Source organism: Crocuta crocuta, unplaced genomic scaffold (assembly GCF_008692635.1).
Source record: "Crocuta crocuta isolate KB4526 unplaced genomic scaffold, BGI_CrCroc_1.0 scaffold149, whole genome shotgun sequence".
In the NCBI taxonomy this organism is placed as follows: domain Eukaryota; kingdom Metazoa; phylum Chordata; class Mammalia; order Carnivora; family Hyaenidae; genus Crocuta; species Crocuta crocuta.
The window spans coordinates 10011967-10034297 of record NW_027551561.1 but is presented as its reverse complement, the minus strand read 5'-3'; the positions used below and the strand labels follow the sequence as shown (position 1 = coordinate 10034297).

Sequence of the window (22331 nt, the reverse complement as noted above, 5' to 3'; positions counted from 1 at the left end):
AAATTTTGAGGGAAGGACACAGGAGGAAGTGAGGAAGGAAGGAAGGAAGGAAGGAAGGAAGGAAGGAAGGAAGGAAGGAAATCTATATTCTTTCTGAACTCAGAACCTAGAACTGGGTACTCAGAGCCAATGCATATTGCTGGTTTGATGAATTTCTTACATTGTCTGCCTAGACTCTGCTCATTACAGCCACTGAAATCCTCTGTGTGACTGAAAGAGGAAAGGTGAGGGGCAGTAAGATGGAGCCAGGTGACCTCCCAAAACATTTAATAAATAACAGAGTTGGAAATTGAAAAGGAATTACAACCATAACATAGCACAGGTAAATGTGTTGCCTTGGAATTTTCTGTGTCATTTAACTGGGCATTGACTGAGATTTACCCTGTTACAAAGTTGTTGTTTCATTCAAAAAAGACCATGCCACATACCCCTTCCCATAATATCCCCTGATGATGGCAGGACTACTCCTATTCCTCTCCCCTGCCTTCTAACCTATTGAGGAAGGATATCAGAGAGAGAAGAAAAGAGAGAATCATTGCCCAGGGCAGTGACTATTATACTATCACTGTTCCCCTAAAGGCAGATGAGAGAACTCCTAGGGGAATATTTGTAGAGATTGGGGGTTCCATCTAGGAAACAGGGAGTTGTCTCACTATTCATTTAGGGTCTACATAGAAAACGTATTTGTTGCTGTGCCCTGAGTGTATATGAGTAAGGGAAGGGAGACAGATGGCAAACAGGGAGACTGCTGCACTCTAACTTTTGGCTTGAGAAGCATTAACAAAGTGAAGATGCAGTATCAGGTAGAGGCACTTGAATCATTTTGCTTTTGCACACTTAAGAGGGTGATATCCTGGTTAGCTGGAAACAGAGTTCCCATATCACAGAACAGGGGATGTTAGGTTAAGTCTGCTCCAGGTGCGACACCTTGAGAGATAAGGGTCTGAAAGTTAGGAACATGGGACATGAACATTCCATCATAGCTAACTTGATAGCTGTGGAAAAGTTAACCTAACCTCCTTGAACTTGTGTTTCCTCATCTATGATTTGGCTCAAGAACAGATTAAACATCACATTAGTATTTTGAAGACAATATGAGCCAATGTGTGGAAGTTCCTAATTCATTTTTTTTAAACAATTGAGCCACTCAGGAGCCCCACAGATTTATTTTTCAAAACTGAATTTCACTGGGATCTTGACTGACATTTTTATGATTCTAGTAAGAATAGTATTTTAAAAAAATGTTTAGCCATAGATATTTCCTTTTCTTTGTTTTTTTTTTTACAAATAGTTTATTGTCAAGTTGATTTCCATATAACACCCAGTGCTCATCCCCACAAGTGCCCTCCTCCATGCCCATCTCCCCCCACCCCCCTCACACCCATCAGTCCTCAGCTGTTCTCAGAATTCAAGAGTCTCTCATGGTTTGCCTCTCTCCCTCTCTCCCACTATTTCCCCCCTTCTTCTCCCCATGGAACTCCGGTAAGTTCCTCCTAACCTCCTGTACGTGCACACATATGGTATTTGTCCTTCTCTGCTTGACTTATTTCACTCAGCGTAACACCCTCAAGGTCCACCCATGTTGCTACACATGGCCAGATTTCATTCTTTCTCATTGCCATATAGTATTCCATCATACAGATAAACCACATCTTCTTGATCCATTCGTCCGTTGATGGACACTTAGGCTCTTTCCATGTTTTGGCGATTGTTGAGAGTGCTATTATGAACATTGGGGAACATGTGCTCCTATGTATCAGCATTCTNAGAAGCTTTTAATCTTGATGAGATCCCAATAGTTTATTTTTGCTCTTTATTATCTTGCTTTGGGGGAAGTGTCAAGTAAGAAATTGTTGCGGTGGAGGTCAAGGAGGTTGTTTCCTGCTTTCTCCTCTAGGGTTTTGATGGTTTCCTGTCTCACGTTCAGGTCCTTTATCCATTTTGAGTTTATTTTTGTGTATGATGTGAGAAAATGATCAAGTTTCATTCTTCTGCATGTTGCTGTCCAGTTCTCCCAGCACCATCTGTTAAAGAGGCTGTCTTTTTTCCACTGGATATTCTTTCCTGCTTTGTCAAAGTTCCTAATTCATATTAAATTCAATAAAGGCAAGTTATCGTTCTTAAGGAAGCTTGGTTTCTTTAAAAATGCAAAGATGCACATAAAAGAATGTCTTTCTCTTTTGTTCATGTCAAGCACTGATTTTATTTTAGAGAATACAGATTATGGTTTAATATATATGTTTTAGCTCTAGCTTTTTCTGGTTGATATCTTCATTGTAAGGCCAGGTGTCATTACAGTGGCATGTTTTATTATTTTTCTGTCTTTTCTCACTTCTTTAATTTTCTTTTTTTTTTTTTTTTTATTCATTTCTAGGAGATAGAGAGACAGCATGAGCAGGGGAGGGCCAGAGAGAGAGGGAGTCACAGACTGAAACAGGCTCCAGGCTCTGAGCTGGCAGTCAGCACAGAGCCCGACGCGGGGCTCGAACCCATGAACCGTGAGATCATGACCTAAGCAAAAGTCGGACGCTTAACCGACTAAGCCACCCAGGCGCCCCTACTTCTTTAATTTTCTTAAACTTCCCCTTTCATCCCTCCAAATCAGTATTATTGCTGTTCAAGAAAACAAGCAGCACAACAGCTAGAAGTCCAAGACTTACTTTTAAACAAATGAAAGCATCTTTGTTATTCACAAGGCTATAACATAGTGCAAAGACCAAATACTTAATGAAAAATGAATATTTAAAAATTCTTCTTGTTGATGGATTTGCTCAAATATCTGGAGGGAAGATTTAGTAAAATCATTCAACATCACCTTGAATCACCGTGCACTACATGACTTCTCAGAGAAAACATTCAATAGAAAGCATAGTTCAAAATAAAAATAAAGATAAAATAATTTAAATAAACAAAAATTTAAGTAGGTAAGGCTCCAGAGTTTGGTTCGTGGGTGGTGGAGTTTAGACTCATAGAAGAGGAGTGCTAAGTGCCATTCTTCTGGCTTAGGTCCCTGCTTCTCAATCTACTGATTGACTTGGCTCTTTATTTCTAGACCCCTCAGATTCAGTTTCAGGTTCACGATGGACCCAGGCATCACTAGGGTTGGCACAGACCAGGTGATCTCTTTCAGTTTTGGAGCTAAATGGATAGAGAAGGCAGAGGATTAAGGAGAATATAGCCAACAGGGACATTTCTCGGCCCATGGTGGCCCTTCCATCTGTCTTTTTGATTTGATATCTCAGGGTCTGTCACTTTCTCAGAAATTAGCTCTCATACTTCAAAACCTCCAATTTCCTTGAATATCTCAAGATTATCTCCCCCTATACTTTCTCTCCTACTATTACTTCCTTCCCCCTCTTCCCCTGCACTTGGTCGGCTTCTCCTGATTCCTTGTTGGCCCTGGACTGGCTCAGAAAACACCTGAAGGTCTCTTCTGTACTTGTGATGGGCCAGAGATCTGGAGACTCCCACATTGGTACCCAGTCTACCTCCCTCTACCAATGTGGCTGCTCTCTTCCCCAGGGCTTCCCCAGTTTGTCACCAGGAGTGAGCAGAAGGAATGCCCTTACATGTCACTGGGCTTAGAGCACTGGCTGTCTGTCTCCTGAGAGTCAGCTACAAAATTTTGAGAGCTCCCCTGATGCATGTAGGAGAAGCAACAGGAAGCTAGTGAGTGAACACCAACTGTTGAAGAAGGCACAGCAAGAGACAGAGTCAGTTATTTATTTATTTGTTTGTTTTTATTTCAAATCTTTTTTAAAAATTTAATTTATTTTTTTAAATATTTTTATTTATTTCTAAGAGAGAGAAAGAGAGACAGAGACAGCATGATCAGGGGAGGGTCAGAGAGAGAGGGAGATACAGACTCCAAAATAGGCTCCAGGCTCTGAGCTGGCAGTCAGCACAGAGCCTGACGCGGGGCTCGAACCCACGAACCGCGAGATCATGACCTAAGCTAAAGTCGGACGCTTAAACGACTAAGCCACCCAGGCGCCCCTAAAAAGTTAATTTATTTTTGAAAGAGAGAGAGAGAGCATGAGTGGGAGAGGGGTGGGGGTGGGGGCCAGAGGAACTGAAGCAGGCTCTGTGCTGACAGCAGAAAGCCCAAGGTGGGATCATGACCTGAGCCGAAGTTGGATGCTTAACCAACTCAGCCACCCAGGAGCCCTTATTTATTTATTTTTGAGAGAGACAGAGAGACAGAGAGAGAGAGAGAATCCCAAGTAGGCTCCTTACTGCCAGTGCAGAGCCTGATGGGGGGCTTGAAACCACAAACCATAAGATCATGACCTGAGCCAAAATCAAGAGTCAGATGCTTAACCAACTGAACCACCCAGGCACCCCAAGACTGAGTCATTTAAAAGTGAAAGAATATCAACTTCTTATTTCTGACCCCAACCCTCCAAAAAGCCAGAAGGAACCAGGGGCACCTGGGTGGCTCAGTTGGTTAAACATCCAGCTTCAGCTCAGGTCATGATCTCACAGTTGGTGAGTAAAGCCCTCGTATCAGGCTCTGTGCTGACAGCTCAGAGCCTGCTTTGGATTCTCTATCTCCCTGTCTCTCTGTCCCCCACCCTCAAAACTAAATAAATAAACATTTTTTTTAAAAAAAGGAACTAGGGGTGCCTGGGTGGCTTAGTCGGTTAAGCGTCCGACTTTCGCTTAGGTCGCGATCTCACGGTTCGTGGGTTTGAGCCCTGCGTCGGGCTCTGTGCTGACTGCCAGCTCAGAGCCTGGAGCCTGTTTCAGTCTGTGACTCCCTCTCTCTCTGACCCTCCCCTGCTCACGCTGTCTCTCTCTCTGTCTCCTAGAAATAAACATTTAAAAAAAAAAAAGAAGGAACTAGAAATATCTAGCATTTCTTAAAGTTGGGGAACTCAAATGAACACTGGCATGTGCTTTTTTCCTAGAAATTTCTCTCTCTCTCTCTCTGTCTTTCCATGTTGGTTTCTATTCTTACAGAAACTTAAAATGTCTTATCTGTCTTTCTGATTTTTTAGGAAGGGAAATTCATCTAGCCCAGGATGTCCCAATAGAACAAAGATCAAACTGGGATATCTCTCATGTTACCAAAACAAGTGGGCTTTTGAGAAGACCTGACATGACTCTAAACTTCCCTTACACCAATGGGAAATAAATAGAACAGGAGTATGCCTCTTGCCAACAGTAATTTAGTGAATTTGGCTTCAATTATTTTATATATAAAGTAGAAATTAACCTCCTCTGCCCCCTCACCCAAACTACTTGGTAGAATATGATATTCTGTACCCTTTTGAAAGAGAGAACAGGGTGAAACCCATGTTGAATGCTCTATTATCACTTGAGTGATCTTTGTCATCAGAACATTTTTTATATAGTCTCACCTGCGACCAGAGAGGTTGACATCTGAAAAAGGCAGAATGGATAGTAGACTGACATGGTATTGAGAAGGTCTAGGAATAAAGGGTTATGGTGAGTTTCAAATGATGATGCTGGGAAGGCAGGAAATTATGAGATCAAACATTGGCACAGATAAGGCAAGATTTGGGTACTTGCAGCTGGCACCAGTTTCAAGCCATTACCCCTTTTTCTTTATAGAAAGCCCCATGGCATTGTAAGATGGGGCCTGGGGGTGTAGGGAGGGGAAGATTTTAATGATAGTGTTGGTATCATGCTGTGAGTTGCACAAACCAGGGATTATCAAAAGGGTGTTCCCTTTGGTTAATGCATGGGTTCAGAGTATCTACAAAAATAGCTCAATTTCTTCATCAGTTGGAGCACTTCTCAGAAAATTGTTTGCTAATTCATCAAGAATTGTTTTGACGAAATTGTTTCTCTAGTTGGTGGGTGGCCAAGAGCTGGTTTCACCACAGGTCTCCTTGCAAAGACAGATATATCTGTAAACTGTGGGCTGGCTGTTATTCTCTCATAGAGCATAAAGTGCTGATGATATTTTTCAACCACACAGATGTGATATAAATTATGATGCCACAGGCTGTCCAATCATTAATAACCCCTCATGGATGGAAGGTCCATTTCTAGGATAGCTTCCTCCATCACCTGTCTGGCACCTGGGCTGGGCTGGTTGAAAGATAGGGTCAGCATGGACCACCAACAGAAGCTGTCTGTATGTGCCCCTTCCTGGATGGCAATCTTTGGGCTCAAAGATGACTGTGTCTGGTGAACAAGGTGGAAGGTGCATGACCCTCTATGACCTGGCCACAGAAGAAGTCACATACTGCATCTCCTCCACTGTAATGGAAGCAGTCACAAGCCTGTCCAGATTCATTGAGAGGGGACCTAGATCCCACCTCTCATGAGAAGCATGTCAGAGAAATTGTGGCCATATTTTAAAACCACTATGATATCAGGGCATGTGGGTGGCTCAGTGGGTGGAATGTCTGACTCTTGATTTTGGCTCAGGTCATGATCTCATGGTTTGTGAGTTCAAGCCCCATGTCGGGCTCTGTACTGACAGTATGGAGTCTGCTTCGGATTCTCTCTCTCCCTCTCTCTCTTCCTCTCCCCTGCTCACTTCTATCTTTCCTTCTCTAAATAAACTTTTTAAAACATTTATTTATTTATTTTGAGAGAGACAGAGAGAGTGCCCAAGCAGGGAAGGGCAGAGAGAGAGGGTGAGAGAGAGAGAATCCCAAGCAGGATCTGCACTGTCAGCACAGAACCTGACATGGGGCTCAAACCCACGAGCTGTGAGATCATGACCTCAGCCTAAACCAAGAGTCAGGCGCTTAACCGACTGAGCCACACAGGTGCCCCTCTCTAATAAATAAATAAATAAATAGTAAAAATTTTTTAACTCTCCACAATATCATTTTATCTGTAAATATTTGTATTAGTTCCTTATTGCTGCTGTAACAAATTACCACAATCTTGGTAATTTAAAACAATTTAAAGCAACTCAAATTTATTCTTGTACAGTTCTGGAGGTCATAAGTCTGAAATGGTTCTCATTGGGTTAAAACTAAGGTATTTGCAGAGCTGGATTCCTTTTTGGGGACTCTCAGGGAATATTTATTTTCTTGTCTTTTTTGGCTTCTAGAAGCTGTCCACATCCTTTAATGTAGCCAGCAATGGCTCAAGTCTTTCTCACATTGTGCCACTCTGACACTGACACTCCTGCCTCCTTTGTATAGGTCTCTGTGATCACGCTGGGACCACTCACATAACCCAGCATAGCCTCCCCATCTCAGAGTCATTTGCTAGCAATCTTGATTCCTACAGGCTGTGTAACATAACAAGTTCACAGCTTCCAGGGATTAAGACATGGACATCTTTGTGGGAGTGGGGGGAGGGTGGTATTATCTTACCTATCACTATTTTACTCAACAGTTTATATATTTAAAAATAAGGATCAGGGTACCTGGATGGCTCGGTCAGAAGAGATTGCAATTCTTAATCTTGGGGTCATTAGTTCAAGACTCACATGGAGTGTAGATGGCTTAAATAAATAAAATTTAAAAATATATAACGATAAAAAAAACACAGTCACAATACCATTACTTATTTACCATCCATATATCCTCTTCATTGAAATGTTTATTCATGCTTTTTCCCATTTTCTAATTGGATCATTTGTTTATTTATTGTTGAGGTTTGAGAGTTCTTTACATATTCCAAATACAAGTCTTTTGCCAGATCTGTCGTTTGCAGAAATTTTCTCTCATTCTGTAGCTTGTCTTTCACCTTGTTAACAGGATCTTTGGAAGAGCTACTATAAAGTTTTTATGAAGTCCAATTTATCAAATTTTCCTTTTGTGGGTCACACTTTTGGTGTCAAACCTAAAAACCCTTTGCCTAGTCTTAGGTCTTGAAGACTATCTCTTACATTTTTTTCTAAAAGCCTTATAGTTTTATGTTTTACATCTATTTTGAGTTAATTTTTGTGTAAGGTGCTAAGCTGAAGTCAAGGTCTTTTTTGTTTGTTTGTTTGTTTATGGATCTTCAGTTGCTCCAGCACCATTTCTTAAAAGACTGTCCTTCTTCCATTATTTCTTCCATAAATATTTGACAGAACTTGTTTATGGAGTGAGGTAGGTGTGAAGTTTTTCCCCTAAAGAATTTAATTACTGATTTAATTCCATAATAAAAATAGGACTATTCATATTTTCCATATCTTCTTGTTACATAGCCTTCTTGTATCAATTATATTTTTGACAAGGGAGAAAAGGGACTATATTTCAAAGGAACAGCAAAATTTAGCAAGCATGTGCCAGTCTGAGCTGGGGAAGTGCCTTGAGTTTGGATTTTCAGGATGCTTGATTAAAGATGCTGGAACACCAGACTGGATAAGGAGGAGCTTATTGACTTGGGAGTACTCCTTAAATATAGGTTATAACTACCTGGCAAAGATCCCAGGGGTTGATAAAATTTGCTCTGTGGAAAGCACCAGAAACCTGGAGAAAGCAATGGATCATGCTGAGTGAAGTTAAAATACCTGACTTGCCATGACAGATGGAGGAGAAAGGGATGAAAATGTTCATGGAGTTGAGAATGCTGGAATGGATATATTGTATGAGCCTGGAAGACCCACCAGATTATGTTCCATGGGAAATCCCAGAGAACACACTATCCACCAAAGCCATTATGATTCACTGGTAAGAGGGGTACCAGCACCTCTAAAAAGCTCTGTGGTATCCCTCCTCTGCAGGCTAGGGCTGATGGTAGAAGTGGCTAGCATTAAACTTGGCCCATTGATAGCAACCAGGATGATGTCTTCCCTCTTTGAATCTTCAAAGTCATACCTTTGATCAGTTTTGTAAAAATTTTAGCCATTATCTCTTCAGATGCATCTGCTGTCTTCTCTCTCTCGTCTCATTTTGGGGTTCCAGTTAACCAGATGACAGACACCCTCCTCTAGCCTCTATGTCTTCATATTCTCTCTTTTGTGTTTTCTATTCTCCTGTTTCTCCTTGCTTCATTTTGATAGGTTTTGACTTTATTATCATCTCTTCTGTTGTGTTTAATCTGCTCTGAATTTTTATTTCAGTTATTGCATTTTTCAGTTCTGGAATTTACTTTTGACTTTTGCAAATATGCAGTCACACTCATTACAATTTTTAGTGCCTTGCCAAAAAGTTCAAGCTTTGTTTGTCAGGCATTGTGTTCACTAACATCTGGGATTGTGTTTTTAAACTTTCAGAATTTGAGATTTTTTAGACCACCCAGGTGCCCAGGTGACCAAAGCTGGCCCCCTATCTGTCAGAGGCTGGTTCACTTTTTTAAAAAGTGTTCATTTATTTTTGAGAGAGAGCGAGAGAGAGAGCAAACGTGAGCAGGGGAAGTGCTGGGGTGGGGGGGGGGAGCAGAAGATCCCAACCAGACTCTGCATTGACAGCAGAGAGCCCCATGTGGGCTTGAACCCACAAACTGTGAGATCATGACCTGAGCTGAAGTCAGATGCTTAACTAACTGAGCCATCCAGCAGCTCCAGGGGCTGATTCACTTCTAATTTACTCTTACTTCTAAGGCATCAGCCCAAACAGAGGATGGTTTCCTAAGGTCCCTTCATTGGCACAGCCTTGGACTGCTAGTTTTCCTCTAGCCCATCCAGGCTGTGAAAGGTTCAGATTACCTCCCCAGCAACCTCTTCTGAATTGCAAACATCTTTAGTCTAGAAGAGGTCTCTAATGCCAGGCTCACATTTATGGATTTCTGTCTTTTCTGGGATTCTAGACCAACAATTTGTTACTTCTTGCTTGCCTGGAATAGGCTCTTTTTATCAGGGAATTGTGCATTCCTGGCAAATATGTTTCAGATGGAACAACGGCACATTAAGAGACTATTTCCTAGTGGTTAATTAAGAATGTGAGACCTGCTCTGGTCTGCAGGCTTGACTCCAATGTTACTGGCTGTGTGACCTCAGGTGACTTTCATAAATGTACTGAGACTCTGTTTCCTAACATGTCAAAGGGAGACAATCAGTATATACAACACAATGATATTTTGAAGACTAGACAATGCATGTAAATTCCTTGGTACAGGATGTGATGTGGCTCATAATAAGTCCTTGAAAACTGTTAGTTTTTATTCTTAAGAAAGCAGAACTCAAGAAAATGCATAGATATGCATGATTGAGTGCTTTGCTTTGTTGTTCATACAAGTGGTGGTTTCTCTGATGCATATAAATTTGCATTTGTTAAGCCAGGCAGAGAAGGACAGATACCATATGTTTGCACATGTAGGTGGATTAGGAGGAACTTAATGGAGGACTTTGGGAGAGAAGAAGGGGAAAAATAGTTGGGGAAGAAGGATGGAGGCAAACCATGAGAGACTCTTGAATGTTGAGAACAAATTGAAGGCTGATGGGGGTGGGGGAGAGGGGAAGGAGGGTGATGGGCATAGAGGAGGGCACTTGTTGGGATGAGCACTGGGTGTTATATGGAAACCAACTTGACAATAAACTATTTAAGAGAAAAAACAAACAAACAAACAAACAAAACCCAGCTACATCCTGTATTTCCCTAGATCCTGTACCTCCTCTGCGGGCAAGCTTGCAGTTTTGAAGGCCTTAGCCTGCCAAGCCTCCTTTGCCCCAAAAAGCAATAAAGCCATTATTTCTCTTTATCCCCCCCCCAAAAAAAATTGCATTTGCTTTGAATATTTTTGCTTGTTCTTTCGCCTATGAGGAATGTGTCACCAGCCTGAAGCCTGGTATCATTAGAATGACATTCATCCTTTTTCTCTTGCCTTCTCTTCCTGTTCAAATGCCCCTAAACATTCCCTCTCATTCTTTCCAAACAATGAAACTGCTTTGTCAGGGAAACCAAACCAAAGCAAAGGATAGCCAAATGTCCAAGATTCACTTAAGAAAGCAATAATAGGGGTGCCTGGGTGGCTCAGTTGGTTGAGCGTCCGACTTCAGTTCAGGTCATGATCTCATGGTTTGTGGGTTCAGGCCCTGTGTCGGGCTCTGTGCTGACAGCTTGGAGCCTGGAGCCTGCTTTGGATTCTGTGTCTGCCTCTCTCTCTGCCCCTCCCCAACTTGTGCTCTGTCTGTCTCTGTCTCTTAAAAAAAATAAATGTAAAAAATTTAAAAAAAGAAAGCAACAGTAATCTTTATTATTGCGACATATGTAACGGAGTAAAGGGCTGATTAAAAACTCATTATGCATCTGTTGATGGATTTGGTCCAACGTCTACTCAGAGACAGAAGAACAGTTTTTCATTATCACCCTGCATATGACAACCACTGTATGACTGACTGGGAAGGGACTTTGGGATAAGCAATCAATTTTATCTGATTGCTCAGAGAAAAACACCAAATAATAAAACAGTTTATAATATTTAAATATCTTAACTAAATAAGAGTTTTCAGAGTGCAGTTAGAAGGGAAAGAGAATTTCTGGAGTTGTCGCAACAGTTCTCTGGTTCGGCTCCTTGCTGCTCCATCTACCCACACCTCTAATGGGTTTCTTCTGGACCACTTGGATTCTCCTCCAGATCCCTGATGTATTCCTGGACCCAGGCACTGCTGGGGTTGACACAGAAATACTGGCTCTGTTTGGTGACAAATATATGGGGAAGACAAGTATAATACAAAAAATGGTTAAGGACATTCTTGACCACCCGTGTGCCCTTCATCTTCATCCCTGTGGACAGCTTAGGGCTTAGCTCCACCCAAACCTCAGGGACTCCTGGTTCTTCCTTGAGTGATTTATGGAGACAACTCAGGTCACTTCCTTTCTTCTATTTCTTTCTTTTTTTTTTATTTTTTTTAAAATATTTTTATTTATTTGTGTGTGTGTGAGAGAGAGACAGCATGAGCAGGGGAGGGTCAGAGAGAGAGGGAGACACAGAATCTGAAACAGGCTCCAGGCTCTGAGCTAGCTGTCAGCACAGAGCCTGACATGGGGCTCGAACCCACGAACTGTGAGATCATGACCTGAGCCGAAGTCGGACACTTAACTGACTGAGCCACCCAGGCGCACCTCTTCTATTTCTTTCTTATTTCTCTTCCATCTACTTCTGGGCATGTCCTCCTTGGCTCCCTGCAGGCCCTATCCCATGTCAGAAAACATTCCCAGTAGCCTCTCTGTGTGTCCAGCATGCAGGGCCCGGCCCTCTTAGGACAGCTCCTTATCTACCAGCTGGAGGACCTCCTTCTCTGACTCCTGTGAACACTCCCAACCCCCAGGTCCTGGGTCTCCCCAGGGCTGGGCAGGAAGACTGATACTTCCATGACACCATGTTTGGTGCACTGGACACTAGTCTTAAAATAGGCAACCACAATGTTGTGGGAGATCTGCAGGGATATACAGGCAAAGCAGCAGTGGGATGTGGTGTAAACCTTATCTGTGAGGGAACAAGAACAGCAAAAGTTGCTCTGGAGCCCAGGCAAGTCTGAGAGGGTCTGGAGGAAGTGGAGAGAGATAGTATAGCTCAGAGTTGAGGCTTGGGAGGAAAGGAAACTGGAAATAATTTAGCTTTTTAATTAATCTGTTTGTTTCTCATTAAATCCCCTAGTCTTGTCTCTGGTTTTGTCTGTTTTGGTTTCTATCTTACTCTACAGGGAACCAGCCTATAGAGAGTTTACTCACTTCTCTTAACTTTCTTTGAGGTAAAAAATTTTTCAAATCCATTAAATTATATGGAAACTGAGTGAAAGTAGGAACAATTTTTTTTAATGTTTTATTTATTTCTAGGAGAGAGAGAGAGACAGCGTGAGCAGGGGAGGGTCAGAGAGAGAGGGAGTCACAGACTGAAACAGGCCCCAGGCTCTGAGCTGGCAGTCAGCACAGAGCCCGACGCGGGGCCCGAACCCACGAACTGCGAGATCATGACTTAGGCAAAAGTCGGACGCTTACCCGACTAAACCACCCAGGCGCCCCTAAGTAGGAACAATTTTTATACTTCTTGGGAATTGCTGAGGTGACTCTAAAAGTTACCATCACAATAGGATCTCAATAGACTGAGATTCTACCTCATGTTAACGACCCAATAAACTAGACCTCAGTGAAATCATCTGAGAAATAGGATAACCTCTGCTAACTTCCATTCTGCAGCCCACATCAATCCTTTTGAACCCCCCTGAAAAAAAAGAAACAACCATGTCATTTTGAAAGCCCACTTGACACCCTCCTACACTGTTGGTGGGAATGTAAACTGGTGCAGCCCCTCTGGAAAACAGTGTGGAGATTCCTCAGGAAACTAACAGTAGAACTCCCCTATGACCCAGCAATAGCACTGCTAGGAATTTACCCAAGGGATACAGAAATGCTGATGCATAGGAGCACATGTATCCCAATGTTCATAGCAGCACNGGACACTTGTGGGGATGAGCACTGGGTGTTATGTGGAAACTAATTTGACAAACTATTTGTAAAAAAAAAAAGAAAGAAAGAAAGAAAGCCCACTTGAGGCTCTCAAATTTCACATAGTGGTTCTTAGGCCACAGTACTAGGAAGATGTGAATTGACTTCTGGCCAGTGTATGGGGAACAACTGTTGAAGGAAAGTAGACAACAGACTCACTTTGTACATAGGAGCAGGGGGCCATGGTGCAGAGGAGGACAAAGACGGCAGCCATGAGGCCCCTTATGATGCTGGAGAGGCAAAGCAGTATGGGCAAAGCTGAGATGGGGCTTGAGAGCACACTACTACTGGACTCCTTCTGGGATCTGATCTATGTCTCTTCCTTTTTATAGGCAGCCTTGGCCATGGGAGCATAGAAATTGGAGGTGCCTAAGGAAGATATTTTAAGTACAGTGTCGTCATGTGAGTGTATAACCCAGGGTTGCCTATAGTTATAGGAAGAGAGGTTTAAGGTGCACACAAGAATCGTTCAATTGCTAGTTTGATTAGGGTGCTCAAGAGGCAACTGCCTCTCCATATGGGGGACTAGCCTCCTTCCATAAAGCAGAATGTTCTGATGATGAGATTCTGGACAGAGTGATTCTGACTGTGTAAATGTGACAGGTGTAATGTCATTCAGTGTCAAGAAGTATAAACCAAGCCTAACTACACCCTAAGGAAAGAACAGAATTGGAAAGCCTGGAGGTACAAGAATGGTAAAAGTAAGGATTAGCTTTCCAGTAATTAGTCTATTTATCAAATACTCATCATAGACCTACAATGAAGTCCAGATTTGATACTGTATGAGGGTCAGCAGCCATACTCTTTCAACCAGAAGCAACTTCTCAGACTCTATTCTACAGAAATGAACTCATAAATGGGAGAAATTTTAGGGACAATGTTATGTGGTGCAGCTTATCTATAATCAAATCATTGACACCAAACTGCATATTCCATGGTGTTGGAATAATGAAGCTAATCCACTGATGGACCGTTAGCCAGCCATGTAAACAAATAGAATGACACGAAAACACTTGATTTTTACTACTAAATATTAAAAAGATAGATGCAAAATTTTATATATAAATTTGTTTTAAAAGTCTTAGGAAGAGGGGCGCCTGGGTGTCTCAGTTGATTAAGCATCCGATTTCAGCTTGGGTCATGATCTCATGGTTTGTGAATTCGAGGCCTGCTTTGGGCTCTCTGCTGTTAGAACAGACCCTCCTTTGAATCCTCTGTCCTCCATCCCCCTCTCTCTTTGCCTCTGCCCCACTTGCACTCTCTATTTCAGAAATAAACATTAAAAAAAAAAAGTCCTGGGAAGAAAAAAAAATCAGAAAGAAAGAAAATCCTCTGTCCATGCCTGTCTGCTCCTCAGCCCTCCTCTCCACAGGAGGATAGACAAGAGAAAATAATTTTGACATGACATAGGAGAGGAACACTGGCTGCTGGTGTCACCATAATTGTCAACAAATCTGGGACAGATCTGGAGAGAAAGAAGAAAAATTCCGGAAGCAGTGTTATGTCTACATCCAGTGTGAGGGAGCAGCAATCAAGAGTCTGAGAAAAGTGAGTCAACTTCTTCCACTTTCTGAGGGGCCCAGCAGGAAGTTGATGGAGAGATGTCATTGCTCAGCACTGCAGAGTGGGGCACAAAAGGAACCAAGGACGCTAAGCATTTCTTGTTTGCCTTGAATTTTTGTTTTGCATCTCTGTCTTATTTTCAGTCTCTAGCTCCCTCTTGAGGGAGTATAGCTATTGGAACCATGGGTCCTTGCTCCACCTCTTTTGGGGAAACTTCATGTGGTCGACATAAATATTTCCCAAAAGACTTCATGTTCTGAGTCACCTAAAGAGTGGAGCTTCTTGGGAGAACTGAGGGAAATCTGCTATTTGGCTCATCTTAGGAACCAGCTAGACCTGGCATCTGCATCTCATTAAAGACCTAGCTAAGCCTTAATTTTCCCAGCTACAAATGGGTCCTAACCTTCCTCTGCCTCTTGGATCCAGATACTAGGATAGATAAAACCCCTTGAGAAATAGCCTAGACCATTTTGAAACCTCTGTGAAGTTCTTTGATTTCTTTAGGGACTCTCCAGCTATAGGACTTAAGTGATACAGTTTAGACACCTATCCAGAGCATTGGGACACAACCATAAAAGCAAAAAAAGTAAGGGCTGAGAGTCTTGTGGTGCAGAGAAGACTGTGAGCTGAGGAGGTGGTCAACAAGAGCAAATGTGGAGACTTTAACAATGTTGGGCACAGAGGAATGTGGGCAAAGCCGAGATGGGACTGGACACTTGCTGCTGCCTTTATCCTTCTGGGGTCCAAGCCATGTCCTTGTACTTTCATAGGCAATTCTGGAGCATGGAGAGCTAGGGGCTGGAATGGCCAGAGAAGTTGTTGCATGGTGTCATGTTATGAGTCATATACGACATACATCACATATGAATCACATATGCTAGGGCACCTAGGGTCACATGAAGGCTCAGGGTACACAAGAATAGCTCAATCACTTGCCTGTTAAATTGACTGTGTGGAAAGGTTTAGGATGGTGAAAAGAGGTGAGATGTTGTGCGTGTTAGGGCCCTATGTGCATAAAAAGACCTACAGATTAATGATTCCTCCCACAGAGCAGATCTGATGCTCAGCCACAGTTCTTCTGACCACACAGGCTGACATCTGTGGTGATGCTTCAGCATCCTGGACACACAGTCACACTTAAACCACACCCTGGGTGAAAAGGACTGTGACATCATGTTGATCAGAGTGCTTCTAAGGAAATGATTAACCAATGAGGAAGAAACCAGGTGTTGTCACCAGGGGGCCAGGTTTAGCTGGTTCCTTCTACCAAGGGCAGATTTGTCTACAAACTGCACCTCTCCCTTTTCTCATCCAGAAAGTAGACATGTCTGATGTTCTTCAGTGGTGTTTTGACTGCACAGATGTAACGTATATAATGATGCCATGGAGTGTTAAGTAGCCTGATCTATATTTGATTCGGACCCAGATGGACAGAATGGAATCGGGGAAGCTGGGGCCACAGGCATGACAAGAGTGAAAAAGTCAGCCTTTTAATCACTGTTTCATTCACCAAGCATTCACAGGTCTCTACAATATGCCATCACTGGGTTTAACAATAGGGAATAAAAATGAACATTCATTAGATATAGGGTATCTATAGATAATAGATAAAGATATATCTATATCTTTTTGGCCCTGAGAGTCAACAGCTAGGGAAATATCCTATAGAAACAACTTCACTTACGGAGAAAGTTTTATGGATTCGATGTTTGGTATGGCTTATTTACAAAATAATTTAAAATTTAAAAACTGGAACCTGTCCGACTGTGCTCCAGTAGTGCATGATAATATTAGTGCACTGGGTTCATGGTGGAGTAAATTAGGCAGCAATTAAAAATACTGGAATGATTTGGAAAAGTCTTTTGATGTTAAATATAAATCATAAAAATACAAAGTTACGTTCATATCATGATTACAACATTGCCCCTCACCTCCCAGACACACGGTAAGAAAAAGTAAAGAAGCAAGTAAGCAAACAGAATTATCATAAACCTAGAGAAAATTGCACTTGAAAGAAATAAACCAAAATGTTAATAGTGGTTAGGTTTGGGCAATAACATATTTCCTATTTTCTGAGAAAGAAATCTTACTCAAATTATGCCTCAGAATTCACATGTGTCACAGTAAGACAGGAAGAATGTATAGGCAAACACCCACATCCTTACTGGTACTTGCCTTGCTGTCTACCTAGCTTTCAGAAATAAAATAAGTTTTAATCTTTTCCATATTTTATATATTTTTCAAATTATCTTTTGCTGGTGTGCCTGTCTGGCTCAGTTGGAAGAGAATGTGATTTTTGATCTCGGGGTAATGAGTTCAAGCCCCACATTGGATGTAGAGATTATTTAAAAATAAAATCTTTAAAATAAAATTAGCTTTTGCTACTTTGGGGGTGATCTACAGTTCACATTACAAATCAAGCACAAACACCCAATTTGAATTTAAAATACTAGTAATGTTGTTTTTTCTCTACTCCTATGAGACTTCCTTCTACAACTGTGGAGAATACTGTACAGACTTGATCTCTGAGCTGCAGCAGCCATTTTGTAACCATGACCGACCAGCTCCACCCCCCAAAGAAAAGCCAACAAAATGTTAGGGGAAATAAGAAAAGAGTCCCTGATGATGTCATTGAGTTGCCAGACAAATCCTGGAAATGCCATCTTGACTTTACATTGAGGAAACAGGAAATGTTCTAGGATTTTTGAGGAACAAGGACTTCCTTTGAAAATTTCTTTACTTTCTTGGGGCACCTGGGTAGCTCAGTAGGTTAAGTGTCCGACTTTAGCTCAGGTCATGATCTCGTGGTTTGTGGGTTTGAGCCCCGCGTCAGGCTCTGTGCTGACAGCTCAGAATCTGGAGCCTGCTTGTGATTCTGTGTCTCCCTTTCTCTCTCTGCCCATCTACCCCCCTCAAAAATAAACATTAAAAAAAAGTCTTCACTTTCTCAGTTACAAGAGATGAATATGCCATTACTGATTTAATTATAGGTCCCTTTTATTTTTATTTTTTGTTTTTTTAAAAATATTGATTTCTATTGTAGGTCTTTTTAAAAATTCTTACAAAGAAGCTGTGACAAATACCATTATGCATACAATGTTCTTCATCTTTGTGTTTATATCTGTAGCATAGATCCCTGGCAGAGTACTTTGCTAGTCAAAAGTTAACAACCGTTTAAGGCTTTTGTGTGAGTCTCAGCCTTTTGATAGCCATGCTATGAGCTAGAAATACTTGGAGTAGGTACTGCTTGTGGTTAGTACCCAAGGCATTTCCCCAACTAGAGCCAATGTTGTGGCTGGGCCAGCCTTGTGGTTTTTATGTTTGTAAGACTTGCACCTCATCAACAACCATCAGGGAAAATTTTAAATACAAGGTGTATTACTCATGGAGGTACAGAGCATGTCTGAAGGCCATCCAGTGAGGTCACTGGTAGAGAGAAAAGAAGAGTGTAGACCTGGGATTCTGCCTCTTTTGGCGTTAAGGATGGGGTGCCTGGGGCTTTGTGGGTTCACTATTAGTAAATGTAAAACATAAGAGTGCAGAAAGGGAAAAGCAGAGTTGCTCAAGTGGCCAGTGATATAGATTACTCAGGCCTCTCTGAAGGGAGAAATTTATGGATGGGGCAGACTGGCTCTTTACCTAGTGGTGTCACAGGCAGTGAGTCTTTGAAATGGGTGCCTTAGCAATCAAGAGCTTACATTACAATCAGGAGAACACTTAGGTTACCATCAAAGGAGCTAATTGCCAGGCGCTTACTCTGCCTGGTATAATGCAGAAATTTGTACACGTTTGATGATCCAGCCAAAGTCTGAAAGGCCAGCCTCCATCTTGCCCCTTGGTAGCTGAGGCTTCCCAAATTCTGCTTGTCTCCACTGGGGGTGTATTTTAGCTTGGGGTGTGTTTTTCAAGACTCCATGGCATTGTCATCTGTGTTGCATCAATGCCATTTGAGCAGCTGGGGTGCATATCAGAAGACTCTGTGAGAGAAATGCTTGATCGATGGATCTGCTCTTGAGAAAAGGCATTAGCTGACCAGGTCACACCAGCATCTCACCTCCTCTCACTGTGGGAACCATTTCCTCCTCGAGTAGGCAATTGAACCATTGTTGCAAATAGCCTGAACCTTTGTGGCAACCCAGAGCTTTCCTGGTTTTATGCAACTTTCAGCATGACACCAACACCAACGATTTAAAATCTCCCCCCCCACCTTGGTTTCCTCAACTTTCTGTCTTCTAATGCCCCGAGGCTGCTTATAAAGAGAAGGCATGGTTTAGAGCCCAGAAGGAGGCAGTGGCTGCAAGTCCCCAGTGTCAGCTCCGCTTGGCCACTGCTCGATCTCACACTCTGCTTCCCAGCGACATGGAGGTCCCCAAGGCTGCCCTGGCTGTCCTGCTTCTCACCGCGGCACTCTGTTCCCAGACTTGGTCTTCCTTTTGTGAGTCTGTCCTCCCTTCTTCCTCTTACCTTGCCCTCCTGCTCTCTGGCCATGGCTTGGACCACAAGGCCTATGTCTTGTGGCCAAGCCCCTCCAAGTAGAGAACTTCAGAGATACCTCAGAGACTATTTCCTGAGAAGGATTTTCTTTCCCATGAGGTTTTAGCAATTCTGTTGTCCAGCTCTGGGAAAGATTGGGAGGAAGTCCCATTTTAAGGGTAGAAAAATGGACGACCAACGGGGATTTAGATAAAAGGTAGAATCTGTTCCAACTGGCTCCCACGGGTGTGGCCTTGGCTCTCCTCATGAATTCCAGATGCAAATGCCCAGGAAAATGCAGGAAAGGAGTAGTTTGTTCAGAAAACCCAATTCGTTGCAGAGAGAGAGCCCCCAAACCAAGGCAGACACCGAAAGAGACACAGAAATAAAAATGTCAAGGAAAAGAAGAAATGCCAGCTTCCTTCTGGATCTCCTTGTCCCCACATTGCCACCCCGCAGCAATACTGTCTTCTTCCAGTTCTTCCTGACTCCCAGGGAGTGGCTGGATTGTCCTTTCTTCTGAAGAGTGACTTTAGGGTCTTTCTGTTCTGTCTCTCTCAGTTGGTGCCGACACCCCCACCTCCTGCTGCTTCATCTATATCTCCCGGCAGATTCCTCGCAAATTTGTGGTCGACTATTATGAGACCAGCAGCCAGTGCTCCAAGCCCGGTGTCATGTAAGGCCCAATCTTCCTGCTTACCCTAAGGAAGGAGATGGGAGGTCTAGGGTGAGGCACCCCTCAGAGGACTCAGACTTCTGAGACCCATCAGAGCACAGTACGCCAGGGGAGGCTACTGCCATGTTTTCTCACCTGGTCTGGTGCCTGTAGGGAGTCCGGGAGGACCTGTCCCTGGGCAGAGGAAAGAGAGAGTCAAGGTGACAGTGGGAAGTTGGCTTTCTGAGTGGACCCCCACTGGAGACCAGAGAAGGTCATGAACCCCAAGATTGAGGGTACATTTTATGAGCATGTGGATAGGTCTTGAGAGAACTGAGGCAGAGGAGGATGGAGGAGTCACAGTGGATCCAGTATTCCCCTGCTAGATTCCTCAGTATGTAATCCTTCCACTGCTCTCCACAGCTTCCAAACCAAAAGAGGCCGGGAGATCTGTGCTGACCCCCGGGAGGCCTGGGTCCAGGAATACATCACCAACCTGGAGCTGAATGCCTGAGTGACCTAGACGCCACAAGGAAGGTGTTACATCTATATGCAGACTGGGGGCGGGGGGACAGTCACCCTGAGCCAAGGCAATGACCTTGGAACTCTACAGGACACCTCTTCTATAGGTCACACCCCACCCCCAGTCACATGCTACAGCCCCTTTTAACTTTAATTTTAGTTTTCATATCTTATTTAACTTTTGTAATTTATTTCCATTGTTGGATTGTGTGATGTAACAAATATTTCCACTGACATCTCACGACATCCTCACCTCTTTGTGCCCCTCCCTTTTCAATTCTCCTCACACTCAATATGTGGATCAATCAGTGGGATTGGCACTGTCTTGTAGCTGTTGTATTATATATATCAAACAACAAATGCTTACAGAATGGTTTTGCCCAGCATGGCGCTTCAAAATATTGAAGGTCCTTATATAAAAGGTAAACCAGCATTTTCCTTGTGATGACTCCATTGATTGTGGTTTCCCAACTAATCAGAGCCACAGGTTGAGACGAATATTGCAGGTAGGGGGAGAGTCAAGACTTCTGACAAGGGGCAGAAACCACATGAAAGGGACAGAGTGCCAGCACCATGGTGCCAGACACTTCCTAGAGATACTTTCCTGGAAAGTTGAAACTGACTCATTGTTTTATCACCAAATCATAACTGATGTGATCTAGGAAATCTTTCTACTTAAATGAATACCAAAATGACACATACTGCAGTGCATATTGGTGTACACGAGTTCATTTTCATAAGCTTTCTTCAGAATGATGGCTGACATCTGTTGAGGGCTTAGCAAGTGCTGGATGTTTGGGTGCCTATGTCAGTGACACTCTGGCAAACCTGCCTGCAAAGACCACCTACCTGCCAGCTGGCTGAGAGCCCTGGTCAGCTTCTCTGTTGTTCCATGCTATGCTTTCTGGGAGAATGTTTTCCATGGCCATATCTGAGGGGAGGGTTGGTGTCTACAGTGGCCAGAGTTATAAATAAAAATACAGAATGAATAATTTTTTAGTGTTAAGTATGTCCTATGCAATCAATATTTGGGATATACTTATAAAAATCATCCATTGTGTGTCTAATATTAAATTTTAACTGGGGATCTTGTGTTTTATCTGGGAACCCCATTTAGGGTGAATGCTTTTATAGAGGTTGTCTATTTCCTGGTGGAGATGGGTACCTAAGAGTTGGATTAAGTTCAAAGCAGTGCTTTTCAACCTTGAATTCATGTTAGAATCACTTGGGAAAGCTTTTGAAAACTCCAGTGTTATGAATTTAATTCGTTTACTTAGGTGGGGGCTGGGAGTCAGTGATTTTAAAACTCCCCAGGCAATGTTAAAGTACAGCTGGTTTGAAAACCACTGTTGAGATGTAGTCATCAGCTGTTTGGGCCAGCCTTTGGGGTTTCAGAGGCCATGTGGCTCCTTTCTAATCTTCTGATCTGGTTTTGGTCACGTCCAGTGGATGGTTATTTGGAGGCAGAAAATCTGTCAGTCAAGGTCACTGCTAGAAGTGAGTTCAGAACGCCTCTCTTGCAGCACAGTGCTGGCACAGCGGTCTTCCCTTTCAGGCCACAGCCTCCCCACTGTGTCACTGACTTCTACCTCCATATTGCCCACTGCTGCTGAAACAGTGGCATCATGGGTATGACCAACACCCTGCCTCTGGCTACATCCCAGCTCTTTCTTCATGAAGAATGTGATTGTTAATTTTGTCCACAAGATAAATATTTAAAAGGAGGGTGTCTGCAGAGAGGTGGATCTGGCTGTTTCTGGGCTCTACTTTTTTGTCCATCTTAACCTCCCATCTTCCCATTTCTGATT

The 22331-nt window shown here is 42.8% G+C and overlaps 1 protein-coding gene across 1 annotated transcript; it reads left to right on the top strand.

The window, feature by feature from the left end:
* Positions 1-19146: 19146 nt before the first annotated feature.
* Positions 19147-20515, top strand: LOC144219642 (C-C motif chemokine 3-like). Its single transcript, XM_077749692.1, has 3 exons — positions 19147-19308; positions 19908-20022; positions 20425-20515. Exons 1-3 carry the CDS (start codon positions 19233-19235, stop codon positions 20513-20515), a joined length of 282 nt encoding a protein of 93 aa, XP_077605818.1. The 5' UTR covers positions 19147-19232.
* Positions 20516-22331: the final 1816 nt, after the last annotated feature.

Excerpts from the sequence above, each read along its gene's own strand:
- LOC144219642 (XM_077749692.1), top strand. The coding sequence starts at position 19,233 with ATGGAGGTCCCCAAGGCTGCCCTGGCTGTCCTGCTTCTCACCGCGGCA. Across the intron at positions 19,309-19,907 it reads CCAGACTTGGTCTTCCTTTT|TTGGTGCCGACACCCCCACC; the intron begins GTGAGTCTGTCC and ends TGTCTCTCTCAG. Across the intron at positions 20,023-20,424 it reads TGCTCCAAGCCCGGTGTCAT|CTTCCAAACCAAAAGAGGCC; the intron begins GTAAGGCCCAAT and ends TGCTCTCCACAG.